This window comes from Callorhinchus milii, unplaced genomic scaffold (assembly GCF_018977255.1).
Source record: "Callorhinchus milii isolate IMCB2004 unplaced genomic scaffold, IMCB_Cmil_1.0 Scaffold5, whole genome shotgun sequence".
NCBI classification, from domain to species: Eukaryota; Metazoa; Chordata; class Chondrichthyes; order Chimaeriformes; family Callorhinchidae; genus Callorhinchus; species Callorhinchus milii.
Window position 1 is genome coordinate 28,430,613 of NW_024704746.1, and position 22,367 is coordinate 28,452,979.

General features: G+C 38.8%; 1 protein-coding gene across 8 annotated transcripts in view; it reads left to right on the forward strand.

The window, feature by feature from the left end:
• eps8a (epidermal growth factor receptor pathway substrate 8a) overlaps positions 1-22,367 on the forward strand; it is a 68,128-nt gene that overhangs the window by 17,529 nt on the left and 28,232 nt on the right. For 4 of the 8 annotated variants that reach the window (XM_042334996.1, XM_042334995.1, XM_042335001.1 and 1 more), the window contains exons 2-3: positions 16,524-16,603; positions 19,795-19,871. In XM_042334996.1, the coding sequence (XP_042190930.1) occupies positions 16,542-16,603; positions 19,795-19,871 (139 nt within the window). In that variant the 5' untranslated portion in view covers positions 16,524-16,541. Of the gene's footprint in view, positions 1-9,417; positions 9,456-11,390; positions 11,558-16,523; positions 16,604-19,794; positions 19,872-22,367 lie in introns of those variants that run through there. The other 4 variants (XM_042334999.1, XM_042334998.1, XM_007904139.2 and 1 more) reach the window with 3 other exon arrangements.

Genomic DNA, 22,367 nt, shown 5'->3' on the forward strand with positions numbered 1-22,367 from the left:
TTCTGTCCCTATGTTTTTTGGAACTTTTCATTCTGTTCCAGATTCATGCTGTGTATTGCTTGTTCAAACTGTCACATTCTCTGCAGGTGTTTTTGTCCATGTGTTGTGCCAAATTTAGGATCTACGTCTTCACTGAATTGTGGAGATTTGTTAACTGCAGACAGTCCATGCTGTTATGTAGCAGGTCAAGCTAGTGCACGTGCCAAGGTTTGGTAAATGGTGAGACCAGTGTCTTTTCCCATCCTACCCAGATGCTGATTGACATGACTCTCAGCCAAGAGTATTGAGCAGTGACTGAGTATTGCCTTTTTTTTAATAGAATGTTTTGTATTTGGATGTTGCCTTTGTTCAAATGACAATACAGAAAATCATTAGTTGAATTCCCGTTCCTGGTGTTTCATTGCTTTATTTTGTTGTTATTCATTTTGAAAGCGGACTAGATATGAATAATATATGGGCAACATGCCATGTACTGAAGCTCAGAGATAGGGCTGGTAAAATAACATAGTTGTGTTCAAAGGATTGTTTGTTTAAAACAGGATAATGAAATGAGATTTGATACCAGAGCACAAAAGGCATTGCTGCATTTCCAGTATGTTCGACATTCACACTGAAAATGTGGATTTGGGCTATAGATTATACTTGCCCTTCATATTAAGCAGTGTGCTGTATATGAATCAATTTAGGCCAGAAGGCTACCGAAAACATCTTAATTTAATGCTAATGGATCAAAATGGAAGCTCATTAGCAATCATTGTATTTATCTGCAGCGCTGACTTTTATGTGAGGTTAAATTTATCTTGCTGTTGATTTGTTTTGTTTGGAGCAAGGTGTTTGGTTTTGATAATGCAAAGCAATGCCTTCTTAATGGCAGGCCAGAATGGAATAAGGATGATTAAAAGTGACAGAACCAGTTTATCAGCCAGGATGAAAGCAACGGGCCTTTACCTCTTTATTTGAGGGCAGTACTTTTGCTTCTTTTTTTAGAGCAATATTCACTGATGAATGATTGCAGTGAAACTATTGGTCCGGTGAGGAGCGAGCCCTCGAGAAGAGAGGCTTCTAGAGTTACTGGTTTGCTTTAGGCTGTTGAGTGAGGAGGTAAAAGGCATGGGTGATTCCTGCTTATAATGTTGCAGGCATTGTACTGCGCTGCTTTCACTGGTGCTGGAGATCGATTCAAGATTATCTGCCATCTTTGTTTCATTAGGTTGCTGTGGTGATATCATTTGGCCTGCCATGTGGCTGTCGCTGTTTGTTTAGTGCGTGGTGGGGTGGCTGCTGATCTGCAGCTCCTGGATCATCTTCCCATGGATTGTGACAAGGCGGCTCAGAAACTGCTTGTGCAATGTTGCCCTTTAAAAGAGTTAATTAATCCACAGATGATCCCTTTCTGACGTTAGCCAGTCTGGTTAGCTTGTTTATGAAGCAGTGTGCTTAATTCATTTGGCTGGAGAGTGCCCCAGCGAATTGATATTCTTTTGCCTTTGTGCTTCCACAATCTTGTTTACCTGAGGAAAATCCTGCAAGGAATGTGAATGAAATAATGACCTAATAACACTATTTGACTATTTACAGGAGACATTTGAATTTAAGGTAATTAATTTCTTTGAGAAATGCATTCTATACAATAGGCTGTTCTGTACAATAGACAAATTGGCCAAATTTTCGGATTCAAAAGTGAAGACCTCTTCAATTTTTCTGCTTTTTAATCTAATTAATCTTAACTCTCAAATTCTATATGTTTATTTTTGTCATTTGTTAGTTTTAAAGTGTATTGCATTTAAAGAATATTGTTGTTATATATTAAATTCTTCCAGTCAATCATACACTAAAGAACATCTTGACATTTAACATTTACTTCAACAACTTGGATTTATATAGCGCCCTCCATGCCGGACGGTGTCTCAGAGCTTCACAGTAACGGATCCCGGGGCCGAGCCAGGGGGAGGGGGAGGAAGGTGACCAAAGGCATGGTCAGAAAGAAATGTCTTCAGCCGAGACCTGAAAATAGGAAGGGAGGGAGCGAGGCGAAGGGAGTGAGGAAGGAAGTTCCAGAGTCCTTAATAGTAACTCTTAATTACATTCACTGGGCAATGCATCAAAGGAACAATATAATCTGAATTCTTACTGTATCAGATTACCTTTTTTAGGTTTTACTAAAAATAGTGTCCCAATTCAGCACAGTGTATATTTGGTAACATCTATTTTTGTGCCGTGTGGAATTAAGGATGTACATTTTAACCTATGAATGTGGTACTTGAATTGTCCTAGTTATGGTATGTGGCATAGCAACATTTATTAGATTGAGAAAAAAGGTCATCTCCATTATTCTAGCAATAAAATTGCTGCAGGATGTATAGTTCTATTGGGATTCATTTTGAAGTTATCCATAGTAGATTTACAAGCTATATTTTGTATGGCTATATCGAATGAGTGTAATTTATACTCCTTGCTGCACCTTACTGAAGAACTGTACATTGTTAAAATGTTGGTAAAAGTATGGTTTTGGCTCTCTAATTTATGTCAATATCTTTAGAAATCCATAATAATAATAATCCTTGCATTTGATATGGCACTTTGTCACATTTCGTGACGTCTCAAAGTGGTTCGCAGAATAAACTGTAAAATTAATTGACTACGTTTTAGGGCAAAAAAAGGCGGTCAGTTGTGCCCAACTGTGTCCCACAAACAGTCGTGGATTGAGTGACCAAATTATGATTATTTCCAGCATACAAATGCAGTGATTACAGGCACAGAAGAAGACCATTGAGCCTATTCTACATGATTCTGTAACCGTTGCACAATGGGTAGACAAATGTTGCTGTTACTCATTGTCAGTTCCAGGATTTTTTAAAAAAAATTCTGTCTTGCAATAGATTTCTTCATGATCGTGGATGGTGACTGAGTCGACCTTTGGCACATTTATAATGTGCCAAACTGATGATGCAATTAATTCTATCTGCGACTTTCCATGGTAACTGCTTTGCACTCTTGTGTATTGAATGTTTACCTTTTCAGTTCTCTGTTTAGCAACTGGCAAATGCTATGCATTTCACCAAAATTCGACTACAGTATAGAGTCCATTTAATATGGTTCCATTGTGTCAATCCTGGCAATTAGTTTGTTGAATGGATAGCATTAGAGCCAAATATATTAATTTTGAGCTTTTTCTAGCAGTCTGTACTGTTGTAATTTTCAACGATATTCTGAGTAAAGATGTTTTCCATTTTGCCAGTGCATTAATATTTGCTTTACAGACCTAATGGGAGTAATCAAATTCAGCACTGTAGCTTGAGGGTGCTATATAATTTGGAAACGTTTTATTTTAGTTGTAAATAGTTGTGAAAAATTTTGGTGGTGAAAGAGCTCATACTTCCTGAAATCTGAAACTTGCATGCTGAAATTTTCTCTTAAATGGAGTTTCTAAGGGTGATTAATCTCCTGTTGCGTTAAGTTGAACCTGATTTTTCTTAGTGCGGTCATTTATAAAATGTGTTTTGGTTTACTTGTCCATTGCAGTAATGACTTTGGCATTAATTGGCGGAAAAGATCATTACTGTTTCAATGTGGTGTATTTTCTGGAAAACTTGATTTCAGGTTTTCTGACTCATTCAACTTCGAAAAATAGCATCTGAATGAGCCAATGGATGAATACTTCTATTGGTTTAGTGCGCAGCTCTTTCCCTCCACCTTTTTTCAAAAAAAAGTCTACTATATTGGGCAAGTTTCCTTACTCCACAGGTCTCTGTTTACCTAACAGTAAGTAGCAACCCAGTTGTTAGTCGATTGGTGGATTGCTTTTCCGGGGATAATAATCCCTTAAAAACCCCCCAATAATTTGGTCACTCAATCCACGACTGTTTGTGGGACCCTGCTATGTGCAATTAGCTGTCGCAATTGGCTGCCGCGTTTTGCCCACAAATATAGTCAGTTCACTTTGCAGTTTATTCTGTGAAGCACTTTGAGACATCTAGAAGACATGAAAAGCGCTATATCAAATGCAAGGATTATTAATAATACTAACCCGTTTCCCTGCTCTGGAGAGCAGAAAGTAACAGGGTAATTATTTAATGCACGCTGAACGATTGCACAGACAGTTCCTAGCTTCGTGCCCCTGCCTAATATTATGATTAGGAAATTCATGATTTTCTACTCTTTGCAGATTTTCATAAGGGTGGAGTTGTGAGGCTGCTTTGAGGGTGTTGCCGACAGTGCTCTTGAACATATTCATTATTAAGAGGCACACAACAGCAATCCAGTGGCGATGTCTCATCAAACTATCTTTTGCTTGTCTCATCTGGTTGTGCATATGAGACTGTCACTTGAACCCATACTTAACAATTTTGACAGGGTATTGTTTTTGCTATGCTTCTCTGCATTATAAATTTTAATATTAATACTTAATAATTCAGAAGACTGATACTTCTGAAAATGATTTTTTTCTTGGTGTGACCAATCCCGGACTTTGTTATAGTCATTAAAAAAAAAAGACTTGCCTGTTTTAGTTGCATAACTGCTAGATGGAGAATGACTATACAGACCTGATACCTTGACATATTCTCAGTCAATGGAAGGCATGATCCACTGCACCTTTGTGTCAACAAAACTGCCTATTCACACCTTTTGTATAGCGAGAGACGAGTTCCTTTCAGCTGCTCATCATGTGATTCGGTGAATTGCACAGATGTTCAGTTCTTTTTGTGAAGACGATATGTTTGGCGTTTGCCAATATGGAAAGCTTAAATACTGTGCTGAAGCAATGAATGTAAATATAATAATCATAATAATCATAATCCTTACATTTGATGTAGTGCCTTATCACATTGTTGAGACATTTCAAAGTGCTTCACAGGATATAATGTAAGATGGGTGAAACGTGGCAGCCAGTTTGTACACAGCAATGTCCCACAAACAGCCATGGAGTGAGTGACCAGTTGTTTTGGAGGGATTGTTGGCCAGGATAACGGGAGAAACTCCCTCCTCTTTTCGAATAGTGTCATGGGATCTTTAACGTCCACTTGAACAGGCAGATAGGACCTCAAAAAATACAGGAGCACGGATATAAAGGACGGAACTTATTCTTTCACCCATTTCTACTTGACTTTGATTTATTAGGGTCACTTTGATACAGTTGAATTATACCAGCAATCACTTTCATTCAATGTGGCACAGAGGAACTTGACAGATCTGTGTCTACAGCAGCAAGTGTTAGAGAATCACCTGAGGTTGGACAAATCCCAGTTGTTTGGAAATGTACATCCTTGAAGGGGGAATGATAGAATCTTTTCATATCTCTTTTTGATGTCTTCAGATCACTATAGCATTCTTGTAGCCTGAACACAATATTCTCTGGTCTCTCTGTAAGTGACTGTTTATAATATTTTGCTCGGGTATACATGTGTATGTGTTTTTGTAAATGTTTGTATTAGAGCTTGATATGCTGCATCCTCCTGCGCTAGTAGATATATATTGTGAGCTGAAGTATTGAGAGGTGGGCTACTTTTGCTAATTATGTGTTTTATTTACTCTACTCTAAAACCAACCCTTCCCCCCCCACCCAAATCAACAACAAATTGCATTTGTATAGCGCCTTTCATGTTGGGAGGGTGTCCCAAGGCACTGAATCTAAAGGGGTAACCCAGATTTTTAGAGGGTTTCAGTTTTTTTTAAAAAGTAACTACTGTAATTTTTGGGGGTATCTTTCAGTGAAATAAATGTGCCCAAGATTCGAGTAATTATGGTCCGACAAATAAATGAACTTGCATCGTTTCTTTTATTTGTGNAAAAAATACCTTTTCCTAAGGATAGATAATCATTCAGTGAAGGTTTGTCCCTTTTTATGAACATGTCCTCTATTCCTGTGGTACGTCTTAATGAAGAGGTAGTTTTTTGTTTAAAGACTGGGGTTCAATTCTTGATGATCTTTATGATCAGCAGTGTCACACATCCTTCAAATTGGAGCACTGTACTAATATTGTTAGTGTGGCACAGTTCCTATAACCTTTGCACACACAAAATAGGCATTTTAATTTGAATATATTTCCATTTGAGATGGGACTTCCCTTTGAACACACCTATCAGTTTAAATAGAAATTATACTTCTATTTTTTTTTAATGCAGATGGGTAAGGAGTACTCTTCTCACGTAAGTGCTTTGTGGGCTTATTATTGCTGAGTGAGTTAATGACGAGTGGTATTAAAACTGCTTCTGTGCCTGCATATGTCTAGCACAATGCATCTGACATGCAGAACGCCTCGGATTGAACTTCCACCCTCAGGTGAATTATTTCACTTTAAACTGATTGTAAGTGACATAATGAGGTTGCATTTAAACTGCAGTCTTTTGTGACATTGTGAAAGGTTGAAATCTTTGAGACAAATAATTTGACTCTCTTTCTATGTAGTGAAATGAAACTAAAGAAGTCTGAAATGCAAGCAAATGTATGCAATGTGATAGTGTTTCCTGCTCTTTCTTCTTGGGGAGGACAAGTTTGCAGGGCTATGGGGAGAGCGCGGAGGAGTGGGATTGATTTGGTTAGCTCTTTTCAAAGAGCTGGGACAGACATGATGGCCCGAACGGCCTCCTTCTGTGCTGTATAATTCTATGATTCTCCCCTGCTCCCCCCCACCAAGATACTTAGTATCTCATCTAAGTGACTGTTCATGTTTGAAACTTGACAACAAGCATCAAATATTGCTAAACTGTAAAACTGTGGGGACCTGCCTGAAAAGTCGGACTGATCCGGATTCACAGGCTGACCGAAAAGTCGTGATATCATTTATCCTAACAATAATTACTTTATATCTTCAGAATAATTATTAGACAGTGTAATGGTATCACGACTTTTTGGACACTCTGTACATACGCAGAAGTATTTTAATAATCCTTGCATTTGATATTGCCTTATCATGTCATTGAGATGTCTCAATGCGCTTCGCAGGATATACTGTAAAGTGGATTGATTGACTGCATTTTGTGGACAAAACGCAGGAGCCAGCTGCGCACAGCAGTGTCCCACATACAGTCATGGAGTGAGTGACCAGTTTTATTTCAGGAATTTGTGGAAAAGGACACAGGGAGAACTCCATTCTCTTTTCGAATAGTGCCAAGGGATTCTTTAACGGCCACCTGAACAGGCAGACGGGACCTCAATTTAATGTCTCATCCGAAGGACAACACTTCCAACATTGCAACAAACCCCCCCCCCCACCCCCCAACACCCAACCCCCAACCCCCCAGCACTGCATTGGAGTGAGTGTCAGCTTAGATGATTACATCTCCCAACATTCTGACTCGGAGGCAAGAGGTCTACCACTGCGCCACGCTGACACGGTTGCTCGAAAGCAATTTGGCGTGGGAATCCTAACAGGACTTATTTTAAACTCACTAGTCCTGGGGCCGTACTAATTTTAGCAGCACAACCACTATCTTGACTAAAATCATTGAACTCGGCACCAGCCAGGCGCTGAGCCATTAGAGTTCTGTGCTTCAGTTCGACTTCCATAAGTTGTTTTCCAGCTGAAACATTGGAGGAGTTTATATTGGTTTTGTTTAATTGCATGGAATCAGCAGGTAAGAGAGAATGCTATATTTTTGCACTTGAAAAATTGTGCATTCTATGCCAGAAAGAGACTCCAAAGAGGCTGGATAGTGGGAGCAGCAGTGTTCATGTAAAATCTTAACTTTGTTGCTTTCTAGTCCAAAAACATCAATACCTGCATTGGCCTGTGGAAACATTGAGCTCAATAGAATTGGAATATCAAAATTAAGGTTTTCAATTTTATATGCATCGATCATTTAAAAAAAGTTCCAATATATTTTCTAAATTCTGCGTGTTGTAAATTATTTTAGATTTTGTTGCAGGTCAGCAGGTTGAGTAGATACCGTGCTGAACATGAACCCAGAGGCTAGAATTAAGGACATTGGGTTAACCCTTTATAACAACAACAACTTACATTTATATAGTGCCTCTCATGCAGGGTAGTGTCCCAGAGCGCTATCCTACTCAGTCCTCCCTCCAAAAGATAATTAATGCAATAAAACATGAATAACTCAAAGGTTGTATATCTGTTTAGTTGCCACGGCTTAAATTTATGGCTTTATGCCATGTAGTTTAATGTACTTGTCTAATAAAGTACTTTGAATGATCTTTATTTAAATATAGTCATGATGCACAATACTATGCAAATTCCTTTTTACCAGGCATCTGGAGACCTCTCTTGAAGACTGCTGGTTAGTGTAATCTGACCCACTGCTCAATGAATGTCCTTTTTGGGTATGATTTGAGCTGTCTTCATTTTGAGTCTGGATCCAGAAACTAGGTAATTGAGTTGATCATGAAAACGGCTTCATTTTCTGTAACTGGAGGCTGAACTCCATCATGGGCTGCAATGGCCAGCTAACCCTCAGCCTATTTTTGTATATTTTTCTTCCGATTTAAAATGCTGTCAGCTGAAAAGAATGCTGCCCTAAGGGCAGACCTGATGGAGCATTGGATACAGCTGTTAGCTTACAGACTTGTGGCTAACTAGTGCTGAGCTTGAATCTGTGCTGGTGTCAGCCTAAGCTGTAGGAGTGGGCTGAATTGGCCATGCCCTTCAAAAGGATGGGGAAGGGAAAACTAGCCAGGGCTCTTGGTTGGGTGCATGTACGACAGCCAGGTGGGGAGAGGTCAGTCTTGGCTGTGACACCCTCTACAGTCGAGTAGGCTGCTAAGACTCGCCTTCAAGGCTCGTGAACAGTGGTCACAGGGTACCAGAGGGCAGCTAGCGCCAATGGGACCACATCCCCAAGAGAGGCCTATCGGAGAGAAGATGCATGTGTCAGAAAATTAGCAAAACAATTAATCTGAATTTCTCTATAAAAATAATGCTGCCCTCTGCTCACAATTAGATTCCGAACATGTAAATAAAACATTAAATTACTGAAATGTTAATCACCAGTGAAATTCAATAAGTGGTTTAGATTCCAAGTTTACCCATTGGTTTTGTTTATATGTGAAATAAACGCCTTCACGTGTCAAATGTCCTAAGCCATTGTGTGTTTCAGCTTGTGCCCCTTTCACAAGATTAGTTTTCAGTGTCTGGAACACCAAGCATCTTGAATTTGAAGGTACTTAGCCTTGCCTATAATGCAGGAAAATTTTAACTGTAATGTAATTTTGAATTTCAGTATTATTTTCAAGTAGTTTTTCATGTCTTTGTATTTTCCTATCATCTGATATTGTAGTTGCTAGTGGGTTTTCCCTTCTGTTGGCAGAGCCTTTCAGTTTGGTGCATTAAATAGACTGACCTCGTCATAGCTATTGTACAACCAATGTTCGTTCAATCATTACCTTTTCTGGCTGTTGGCTGAAAAAGGAGTTTTAAAGCCTGTTTTCAGGCATTGAAAACCACAATTGTTTTTTTTTACCCTGCACTCATCTTTCAACGGAGGCAGGAGAATGAATACTGGTAAGAAGTGTTTAAAAGCTTTTTTTAATTTTAGAAAATGAGGGCTAGAAAATATTAGTTTAATTAGATAGGAGTTAAATAAAATTGAAGTTGAAAAATCAAATAGAGTAGGAGAGGTAGAGTCGAAGACAGAAGGTTAAAAAGATGACCAACAACAAGATTACATTTGTATATATATTTGTATATACCAGACATGGTGTTGAACTTTATTGCTAATTAATATTAATTTCGGTGCTGAGTTTAATGTGTTGTATGGATCTTAAGTGGAGCTCCATCCTTTTTGATCAGTATTTATTTAGTTAATATTGCAATACTTCCTAAATGATGTAGAATTTAACAGTGTTTTAAAGACATAGTGAGTGAGTTTCAAAGTTGGATCAATAAGATAGAGATTTCTCTGGACATTTTGACAGTCTCAGTTTTGGCAACTCATTAAAAATTGTGAATTTAGCTTTCGTTGCGCTGAGTGTTTCAGAAGTGATCTATGGATACTCTAGGTTGTTGTGGTCAGTGACATGTTTAGAAGTCCAGCTGTTTCTTTAGTCCAAGATGTGTGTTTTTATGATTTACAATGTAGTGATGGAGAATTGTGTTCGGTTACTATTTCGAATGTGCTGTTAATCAGAGGTAAGCTGGGTCTCTATGAGGGAAAGAAAATTTATGCTGGTTATCCTAGAATGCCTGCTTAGAGCAATGTTTGTGGATGTCTTGAAGTAGGACTCGCTTTGAAAATACCATGGAACAGTGAGGAAAAATAAATTTGCACAAAAGAGTTTCAAACTTTACTTCTGTACAAATAAAGATGTATTAGCAAGTAGATATATCTCCAAATAAATTGTTTTAATGATCTACGCTGCTTATGCAAGGAACTTGTAGATCGTTGGTCATCCCATTGTGAAGATTGCGGGATCTAATTCAACTCCAGCAGTATTAGAAAGCAGAGGTATTCCTTACAAACTACAACTTGTATAGAACTCCGCCGCCCATATTCGCATTCACATTGAACTACGTACCTCCATCACACCAGTCCTCACCAGGCTCTACTGACTCCCCATCACAGAACAGATTGATTTCAAGATCCCCTCTCACTCACCTACAAATCCCTTAGCGCCCTACGCGCTGCCTCTGCTTGGCTGGCTCTGGCCTCCTGCTTGTCCGTTCCACCATTGGCAGCTGCGCTTTCATCCAATACGCCCCAAAGCTTTGGAACTCTCTCCCTCAGTCCTCCTGCCTTGCCCCCTCCTTCCCTTCTTTAAGATCATGTAGGAAGACCTTCCTCTTCAACCATGTTTATGGTCACCTCCTCCCTCCTCGCGTTAGGCTGTACTGTTAAGAACTCCAAGTCGCTGTCCCACGTGAAGGGCGCTATATAAGTGCAAGTAGAGGTCAAGTACAATTTGAAGCTTATCATCCCTTCCATCCGTTCTACCACACTGTGATTCATTCATCAGCACTCCTGTTCTTCCTATTGATCTTATTTTGGTCTTACTTTGTATGTAAATTCTTTCTCCACAAAATTGCTTCCTTCATGACGATAGCGAACACCTTTTTTTCATTCCGGAGTTTGGTTCTATGGGCGCTGATAGGCCAAGGTTGCCAAAAATGTATGACGTCCGAAATTTGGAAGAATCGGGCAGTGTATTTGGGGGGGAAGGGTTTTGAGATACATTCTTTGAATATTGTTTGCTGGACCAGTATGAGTACTGTGGATTGCGCAAAATATTATGAGCACTCTAAGACACTAAAGTCTGTGAAGGGGGGGGGGGCTGTATCAATGCAAGCTGCTGTTTTTTTTGTGGCAGGAGTCTTGTATTGTCAAATAAATGCAGGGATTTTGGAGAAAGTGGTTGCGCCCCCACAATGCCAGAATTTAGACTTGGTTACCGCCCTGTGATGAAATGTGCTGGCTTAGGCATTAACTATTAATATTGTGAAATAAAATAGAGTGAATTGCAGTATGAGACATGGGGCACATGTCTGTGACTATCTTTTTAGTACAGTATCTGAAATGTGATGTTTTATGTTGCTGGAGGTGCGGAGCTGAATAATTAATGAACATGGTGTGAATTGCATTGAAAGGATCGATGTGTGGAGTTCGCAAGGTTCGTTTGTTAAGTGAGCAAGGTCTTAGTATAATAAACTTGGTGCCCAAGGCTGTCAGTAACTGAATGCAGGAGTGAGATACACTGTGGAGTTTGAGTTGTAGCAGCAGTCTCTTAGAAGTTGTGACAAAAAACAAGACTAGGAATTTGTTTTTAACTGTGTTTTCCAAATGAAATCTTTATTAAACAAAACAACCTCCAGGACTGTTGTGCTTTATTTTCATTGTAAACTGCATTGACTCTAATGTCGAACGTTTCTGAGGCAATTTTTAAACAGTAAGGGTAGGACATGATGTCGTTCCCAAGGTGACAAATGCCTCTGAGCATGTGAGGAGTGCAACTGCAATGGTTTTCAGAGTCTCAAGCTGTCTCTTAAAAAGAACAAATGTGTCCTGATGTGGTAAGAATGTGAGGAGACTTCAGTTGATAAATCAGAACATTAATTCCTTGAACAAATGTTTACTATAAGAATGGGCATTTTTTGTGGATTTCTTTTTTTTGCTGTGATTTACTTAAACTTTCTTATCAAATTTTGTTACCAAATGTAACTTTTTATAGGTAATTAATTGCTTTAATTCTGTTGAATAGGTTGCACAATTGTGGCTTTCTGAAGTATTTATACAATAATTAGGGAAATGTACTGTACAATGCAGCAACAGAAATCGTATACTTTAACGTTGTTGTATGTCACTGTTTACAAATGACCACATATATGTAGAACATTGAAACTAGTAGCTGTTCATCAGATTTCAATTCATTAGACAGTCATCTAAAAATATAAATAGAAAAGGCACATGGAAAGAGCAGGAGAATGGTTCTAAACCAATAGCTTTAACAGAGAGTGAGCATTAGGCACAATGGGCAGAATATTTCTATGCCTTGCACGTATAGGTATTATCTTCCACCTTGCTGGCATTCATTTAGTCATAGAATCGTACAGCACAGAAGGAGGCCATTTGGCCTATCTTGACTTTGCCAGCAATTTGAAAGAGCTGCCAATTAGTCCCACTGCTCTCACCACATAGCCCCGCAAATTAGTCAAGCTGTGTCTCTCCTTGTGCAGGTTGCTCGAGTGAGTCAACATATATTAAACATGTTTACATGTTGTAAGAACTCAAGTGTTTGAGAGTTAACCAAAATTGACATTGTTTGGTGGGCGGGCATCTGTCATTAAAGTTCTGTACATGTCTCTCATTCATCAGGTCTCGGTATTTTGTTTCAGTGAAAGCAGCTTGCTTTTTGAACTTTGTCTTCTAGCGGCATTTGATATCTGTGTTTTCTTGCTTTGTTTCCTCTCTCGTCCCAAGTAGGATGATGATTTGGGTAAGCAGACCTTTTTTGTAATCTGTCTAATCCCTTGTGTTTGATACTGCGCGCTAGATTAGCAGAGAAAAGAACCTCTTAATTGTACTGTTCTGGGTGGATAAGGAAGGATCCATTTCTCCATGATGAGAGACAGTCTGCTATTCCACTATATGTACTACTTGGTTCCTTTCCTGAACGATATTCAAACATATTTTGAAAATTACACTTCTGTTGTAAGGTGTTGCAAATTGCATTTGTATGAAATAAACTGTTTATTTTCAAATTGCTGATCTGCATTCCACAGAGCTCTGTTCTAATGAAGGATTTTAGTCTTGGATTTACTGAATTTAAAAACTTGGTTTCCAGGTTCTATCTTCTCACTCACTAACCTTGGAAGTATAGCAAATGGTCCATTCAGTGTAGACCATGCTTGGGTGGGTAGGGTGGGTTGAGGAGAAGGGGAGAGGGAAGAGTTAAGTAGAATGTACTTAGTTGGCTCCAAGGTGTTGAGTTTGGCAACAGAATATCAGAATTAAATCAATCCTCCATGATAGTCTTGATTGTCTGACTCCTTAGCCGGGTGGGTTGAAGTGCTCCAAGGAATTACTATTGGCCAGTGTGGATGGTTGGCAGGACTTAGAGGGGCAGATTAGAGCAGATATTCTTCTCACTTGGCTCCTGTTAACCCTGCAAGCACAATCTAAACAGGTAACATGGACACAGCTGGACTAGTAGCAGGAAGTGATGGCAAGGTATAGAGTTGTAGTTGGTTAAACTCCAGTGGACGTTTCGCCCACAAATATACGGTCAATTCACTTTACAGTCTATTCTGTGAAGTGCTTTGAGACGTCGAGAAGACGTGCAAAGCGCTTTATCAAATGCAAGGATTATTATTATAGTAGTAAGTATCCCCAATGCAGAGTTTGAGGTCCAAGCTTTGGTTCTTGTCAACCAGCACCTAATACTTTCTCAAGGATTTGATAAGGCAAAGTGCATCTCTCCAGAGAGAGAATATGTATTCGACTGCAGACCAAGGAATCCTGCTTCTTAAGTATGTTTGGCTTACTCAGAGTTAACGTACAGGCAGCTAAATATAATACTGTACCTACTTTTATTAAACACAGCTTTCTAGATTGTGCAGTATCTAATAATCAGAACTTTCCACTTCACTGTTTTTTACTAGTGTGGCATAACTTGAGTGAACAAATAGAAATAATGAGGAATGATGTTATGCTTGTATTACACTGCATATTTGGTGTTCATTGAATGCTGCTTCTGTTGAAATAACACCAAATGTTGCAGCTTAAGTCTGGTTTAAAGCATGTTGATTCTATTTTGAGCTCTTCTTTATCCCCCCCTGAAATGGAAGTGATGTGATCACGTGCCTTATACATTGGGTTTGTATAGCAGCCTATTTCAAAATAATGTTTAAGTTTATTCTTAATATTAATAACCCTTCGATTGAAATATTGTATTTCCTTTCACTTTGGGAGAAGGTCTCAAAGTGCCTCAAAGGATTTGCTGTAAAGTGCAGTACGTGTGTATTTTGTAGATGAACATGGCTGCCAATTTGTGCCCAGCAATGTACCAAAAACAGCCACCATGTGAATGACCAATTTGATTGGGGGAACTGTCAGCCAGATCACCGGGAGAAACTCCCTTCTCTTTTCAACTAGTGCCATGGGGTCTTTAAAGTTCACCTGAACAGGTAGACAGGACCTCCGTTTAATGTCTCATCCAAGTGATGGCATCTCCAACAAGGCAGTGCATCCTGAACACTTGCTTGTGAACACTTGCTTGAAGACTTTCAGCGTAGACTATGTGAGTTCAAAATCCTGACATGGGGCTTGAACCCATAACCTTCTGATTCAACAACAGCAACAAAAATTACATTTGTATAGCGCCTTCACGTCTGGAGGACATCTCAAGGCGCTGGGCAGTCAGGGATTTGTCAGTCAGTCAGGGACCGAGTGCTACTAATTGAGCTGGACTGACACCTAAGAACATGCGTCAGCTTTTTAAGTATTATAATAATAATAACCGGTTTCCTGACGGTTGTTTTTACAAATAAATTACTGTTCAGTGTTGGTTAGTGGGAATCTACACATATACTTAGTAGTGCACGTGCAGAGTGTTCAACCCCTGGCAAGAGCAATTCATAGCAGGAAATATAAACTTTTCTTTCCTTTTCCTAAATACTCTACTGCTGGACGTGATGCCAAATGAATGCCGTAATATTTCTTTATTCTAAACGAGACATTAGATTGTCTGCCATTGCCTTCTTGTTTTGTTTAGAATGCTGAAGAGTGCCCGCAACCCACTTCTGATATTCTTTCTGAATTGATACACTCGATATATGTGAGAAATTCCTTATAATCCTCAACTTTGGGATTCTTTTCAGGGACTAAGATACAGTTCCAGAAGAATGCTCATCACCAAAGTGGTACAAGTTAGCCACAGATGAGTTCTGGGAGCTAGGAGAGTCTGGCAAGAGTGAGCATGAGTATATGGAATCTGGTTGGGAAAGAATATAAACGCAGTTCACTGACTGGTTGTTACACACACATTGATGTTTTAAATAACTTTTAAAGAAGTTGGAGGCAGCTCACTGGATCTTTTACATTTTGATGTAAACAACACCTGGTGAAAATATTGTAATTTGCATTATAAGGTTTTATGTCCCCGGTTACCAGAGCGCTGTGTACGAGTTTTGATATGATGCTTTTAAAATAATTGAAACAGTAAACAAAATGTTCCACCTCCATATAAAAGCGCAAACGACCCATTCTCTTCTCTTTAAGGTCCAAAGTGGGTGTAACACAAATAATTTATTTTGTGTTCCATTCTTGTTGAAAATGAGTTTCTGTTCTTGGCTGGATACAAAGGGAGTTTATTAGAAGGGTGCAATCCTTGTTTTGGATTTCTGCCCATGACCTTCTGCTGTTTGGTTTCCATAGTCCGAAAGGTTGTGGGAATAGGAAGTCACGTGGTATTCAAAGAATAAGGCAGTCTCGGAAAGCTCAGCATCCTGACTAATTTCCATTGTTAACTTATCTGTAGCATGTGATGAAAGATTATTTTTCTAAAAAAGATGGTAACTTAAGATTGAAGAGCTCCAAAAAAGACTGCTAGATAGAACATTTTTGGATTTGCTGTTGCTAACTGCTTGAAATTTGACAGCTGAGAAAGCAAAGCTGCTTTTGAAGGCCAAACTTTTAAAGGATCATGCTGATAAATAAACCAATTGTTAAACCTTCCACCTCACAATGTTTGCATGGCTCCTGTGTACTTCACCCGTATAATGGGCTGTGTGACCTGTGAGTTCAGCTTGTGAAACAAGACTTAACGATCAGTAACCTGTATTTATGTGTTTGGTTTCTCCTGACTGTTGAAATGAGTAATTGGACACTCCCTCTGGCAGGAAGGCTGGTTTTTATTTTCAAAAAGAGGTTCATTACCTGGATACTACTTTATAATGTATGCATTATGTCTTTACATTAAGGAATACGTGCAAATATGTTTTACAAAATTACATTTTTTTGACATACCATGCTTTTATATTTTTCTAAGTTTTTCTACAGTTCATTATGTTTTGTACGTTGTGCAAATGCACATTTTTTTTGGTTTGTGAAAGCCTTATTAGTACTCTTTCAAATTACAGTTCTGAGAGAAAAGAAACATGAATGGACACATCTCAACTTACCACCAGGGAGGATTCGAGTCATATTCCTCCCAGCTAATGTATGTTTGCCAAGATTTTAACTGATTAAGTTAGTGTTGATCTCATAAAACATGCCACACCTTGGTCTACTTTACTTTTAGTTTTAAAATTTGGAAGGGGTGGGGAAAAGTACACTTTTGAAAATTGCTTTCATTTTCTTTCCTATTGCCTAGTCCTAATGACCTCATGCTAATCTATGGCAAATGTAAGATTACACATTTTGGTAAGACGCAAGACACAGGAAACTGCTGAAACCCGTCACTCCTAAGGGAAAAGGGTGCAGTGAAGAATTATCTGGAGTGGCGAGTTAGGCATATGTATAAATACATAAATAAAAGCAACTGGGGTATTGACAGCATGATGACTTGAGTGGAAATAATGAGTTAACCCAGGGTCGAGTTATCAGGACTTTACTGTATTCTTTCTTTTTTCTCTCTTCTTCTCCCCCCCCCACCCCACCTCCCCCCACCCCCCCACACACACTTTCAAAATATTCAACAACACTGACCTTGAAGGGAAGTTAATCTTCAAAAACAAGTTAATCCCAGATCATTATTTTTTAACTTATTGCAAACAGCAATGTGCATGTGTGTATTTGTGTGAGTGAAGGTTAAACATCTCGCAGGTTGTCAAAGGTGCCTCAGTTCGTAGCATTCTTTTAAGTTGCAAGGTTGTAGGTTCGAGCTCCTCTTGGATAACCAACACAGTAGTGGAGGAGCACTACATTGTTGGAAGTGCCATCCTTCAGATGTGACGTTAAACCAATATTAACAATCCTTGCAATTATTATAGCACCTTATCACGTTGTTTAGACGTCTCAAGCCCTTCACAGGATGTACTGTAAAGTGAGTTGACTGTATATTTTGTGGGTGATATGCGGCAGTTAATTTCACACTGCAAAGTCCCACAAACAGTCGTGGATTCACTGACCCAATTTTTTTTGAAGGGATTATTACCCCTGGAAAGCAATCCGCCATTCAACTAATAACCAAGATACCCATAATGAACATCTGATAGTCTGAGGTGTCATTCCAGAAACTTCTTTGGATCAAGGAGTAATCTTAGATCTTCTCTTTGAAGATCCTCTTTTCCATGTTAAACATAGATTATATTTTGATAGAAAAGTGTAAGGTTGCTCTTCCAGGACTTTAAGGTTATAAGTATGACAGATGATTAGAAACCTATCTGCACCGTAGCTGTTTGAAACTTAAACTGATGACTCTAAATTGTACAAGTGTTATTAAAATGTCATGAATATCAGCAATGGGGATTTTTTTTTACATTCAAGTAAGATGTAAATAATGAAAGTACAATGTACAAGGGAGTTGCAGTGGAACACCATGATCACCATCAAGGACTTGCTTAAAATGCTAGTTTCTTCAATCTTGTTGCAACATGTCATAGACTTGTACTCTCCCCTTCTCAGAACAAGGAGATCATACAGTTATTTATAGATGATACTCCTGTTATGTTCTTTAAAATCCTCAAAAGTTAGGTTAGAGTATCATTTGATCTTTTTAATACTATTGTGCATACGCAGAATATCTTCACGTGCCTGTTCACAGTCCAGACTGACAACCCAATAAGTGATCACTGCCACTGTCAGAGATATTAACCCTTCAGATGAGATGTCTGTTTGCTCGTATGGGTGTTTGAGAACCCATACTTGAAAAGAGTAGGGATTTTCTCCTGGTGTCCTGGCCAAAAATGTTCCAGATAAAATTGGTTATTCAATTCATGGCTGCTTGTGGGACATTTTTGCCACATTATAGGCAGAATTTCAAACGCAAAGATGCTTATTTTTAATATTTGTATTAAATGGAGATGAGTCTGATGATTAAAATGACAAAAGTCCAAGTAGCCCTACCACTGAGCAACATATCATGAGTATGGTTCTGGAATTGTATTTGTTTGAACTGAATAAGTAGCTGAATAAGTCCTGCCTATAATGTGGCAAAGATCTCAAAGCCCTTCAGCTTCACAATTTTTTGTAAAGTGTAATGATAGGAGTATGATAATGACTGTATTTGTAGGAGAATGTGGCAGCTAATTTGTGCCAGACTCCGCCGCTGCCTCAGCCCTCAGGCTGCCGAAACCTCACCCCCGCATTCGTCACCTCAAGCCTTGATTACGGGAACTCCCTCCTCATCGGCCTTCCCTTCACAAGCTGCAGATCATCCCAAACTCTGCAGCTCGTGTACTCTCACGCACCAGGCTCCGTGACCCCATCACTCCCACCCTCGCCTGACTCCACTGGCTTCCCATACCCCAGAGGATTGAGTTCAAGGTCCACGTCCTCACCTTTAAGGCCATCCGTGGCCTTGCCCCCTCCTACCTCTCTGACCTGCTGACTCCCTACCAACCTGCCCACTCCCTCCGTTCATCAGGCTCCACTGCTCCATGTCTCCCGCCCGACCCCCTACCATGGGTGTCCAGGCTTTCAGCCTCTCTACCCCCACACTCAGGAACTCCATCCCATGGTCCCTTCACCTCGCTTCCTCCCTTACCTCCTTCAAGGCTGGTCTCAAGACCCTTCTCTTCGACCGTGCCTTTGGTCTCCCTCCCACCTCTTTGCCCTCCCTCACTCCTACAGCACCCCTCCCCTATGATCAGGCCCCGACATCTGACTGTTCAGCGCTTTGGAACGTCCTCCCGACGTGAAAGGCGCTCTATAAGTGTCATGTTGTTGTTGTTGAAGTATCAGGATGATATTCATTCATTCCACTAAAGCATGGACACCTTTGAGACCATTGCTGACAATTTCATCAACATAAATGTGTATGGGCACTTGGGCACTTCATGTGTTTAAGCAATAATTGGAGACCATCTTTCAAAAAGCCGCTGTTTGGTCTTTAATTTCTGTCTAGTTGGCATACATTTTCTATACTCAATGTATGTATGAAAAGCAAGAGAGGAAGATGATGAGATTCAATTCAAATGGTCAAAAATTGAATAGTCCTGTGTATTATACTTTTGGAATCAGGAATTGAGTAAACACTCCGGTTTCATTAAATACATTCCATGAATTTCCACTGATTTCAAATGCAGGAAATCGTAATGGTAATCAGAGGAAGGTTTTGCAAAAATGAATACTATCGTAATTCTAATTTTACAATTTAGTGAATGTTGAAACTTAGAAACCTTTTATATCTAAAGTTTTGTGCCACATTGAAGAAATTTGTTCAGTTTTTTTTTCTTGTTACGTTTGCAGTGGCTATGCTTCGCAAACATTGATACAGCCAGAGATGGACAATACTTCATCAAAGTCGAGTGGAAAAGCCCTGTATGGTGAGTTGAACTACGTCTTTGAGATGTTCAATCTATGTTCAAGGCTTTTGTTTGGAGTCCATTTCAGGTCGTCATTACTTTTGTGAGGGACGAAGATATTATTCTGTTGTCTAATTCTGCCTGGGGCTTTAATTTTAAACCTATGCCTTCTAGTTCTGCTCTCACAGAAAATTATACAAGATGAATCAAAGATCAAATGTGACAGGATTGGACTGTATCCTTACTCCAAATTCATGGCCAGGCACATAATAAATGGAAATAAAGCGTTTTTTAGGTGGTAGTGACAAGTGGAGCTCTACATCAGCATCATCCATGTCTCATCATTTTATTGACTTTATATAATTTTCTCTCTTCCACTATCTGTTATCTAATGAGAAAAGGTTCAGCCCAGTGAGTCTCTCAATTTAGAGTTCAAAGTCCTGGACCCTCCTTGTTCATTTCTGACTCCCAACACTTCAAATCTCTTTTAAAGGTAGGATGCACAATACTGCACATAATAAAATAAATCTGACCTCACTGGTGATCTATCCTACATCTCTCAAGTTGTAGGTAAATCTGTCAAGATACATACCACTATTTTGATTAGCTTTATTAACAGCAGCTTCGTGTTGATCGGGATCCATTCAATGAATGGTAAACTCATTCAGATTCCATTCTTTAAGCTTTCAGCCACATTGCACTGCTCTTTGGAACTCTTTCCTAAGTTTATCATTTCACAGCCATCGTTGCTTTCAAGTCCCTTCTAAAAATGTACTTATTTGCACCTATGTTTTTGACTGTATATTTAGTCACCTCCCATCCTCTTCTGATACATTTTCCTCTGAAAAATGCTGCACAAGTGCCAACTTGTTATATCTTAACCAAATTGTTATGCTTCACTGTATCTTTTTATTGTTGCATGACTGGATATCGTGTGAAAGGAGTATCAATACTGAAGCTATTCAGTCCATGAATTCACAATTGGTAATGTAAACAAATACTGTGGTTTTATAATCAATTTGATGCCTTGGGATTTGCATTGAGAATTCAACCTATTAATATGTGTATCACCACAAACTGAGCAAAATACTTATGTGCACTGTTTGTGTTTAAATTTAAATACTACAGTTTTGTTTTACCCAGAGTGTACCTGCACTTTCAATTTCTACATAAACCACCATGGAAATTTGTATTTGTATCCATGTTGTTAGTATTAATGCATTTTGCATTTGTTTCTTTCATTTAGGGTATTAGAAATCAGCTACCATTTTTCTAGGGGTGAAAATGGTGCATATTTTGAAAATTTGGAAAGGTTTGGGCATTTTTTAGAGAACCATTAAGGAGAGATTTGATTCAAGTCTTAAAATATGGCAATAATTATGCATATTTGAAAGGGAGACTGGTGAACATTCCCACATTGAAATTCATTTAACCAAATATTGCTGCAGTTGATTTTAGATTTTATAATGTGTGCAAATGCTGAATAATTTCTTAACACTAAATACTGAGCAATAAAGCCGTTTGCATAAAAGAGAATGTACTCTAGCTAACTTCTTCAAGCAGAAATTGTCCCTAGCCAGATGCATTTGAGTACTTAATTTGCTTCTTTGACAACTAGATAAAAAAGATTTTGCCAATAAAGACTCAAATCTTTTTCTGTCTATTTCAATGGACTGTGTGGTGCAGATGTTACATATTTCAACATGCATTACCATACATTTATCAACATTTAAATCCATCGGGTAAGCCCTAGTCCATCTGCTTAATATGTTGAAATCTCTCCGAATACCACCAATCTTCTTTCCACCCATCACCTGGTTACAAAGCTTAGTATCAGCAAATGTTATTATACTGTTAGCACTTTCCTCTCTTATAATTCATCAATATGGTAACAAGAGGCGACTTGGAACAGATGTCTGTAAGGGTTGTCATATTAATTTTCAGATTTTTAAAATAAATTTTTGGTATGTAAGCCTAATGTTACGTGAATTTTTATTATCTTTGTTTGCTCTGGTGCTTTCTATTCATGTTTTTTTGGTGTGATTAAGTAGTAACCATGTTTGTTGCTCCAGTTTTGATTGCTGTAAATTTTGGCAGATCAGTTGCTGGATACTTTATTTAAAACCTAATGAATATATGGTTAATCTGTTTGGAGTACTCATTTTGGCTAAGAATAAGTTTTGGGGATGAGGTTCTTCAACAGAAACCATGTTTGAAGGTCAACCCGTCCTTAAGCACTAAAAACCTAAGCGTGAGATCATCCCATTGCTTAATCATTGAACGCGTTCCATGTCCCTGAATTGGAGCATTTTTATTCCACTGCTCTTTATTTAGCTTATCTCTAGTTGTACAATAAAAAACAATTCCACATTAACTGGTTGGTTTCCAGGTTTTTTTCTTGGAAAAAGCGGGAAATACTTCAAGTCAAATGCAAGGATATATAAATATATACTTGAAATCTGATAGAAAAACCTACACGTGCACTTTTTTAGTGTCAAACTCATCTATTTAGGTGAA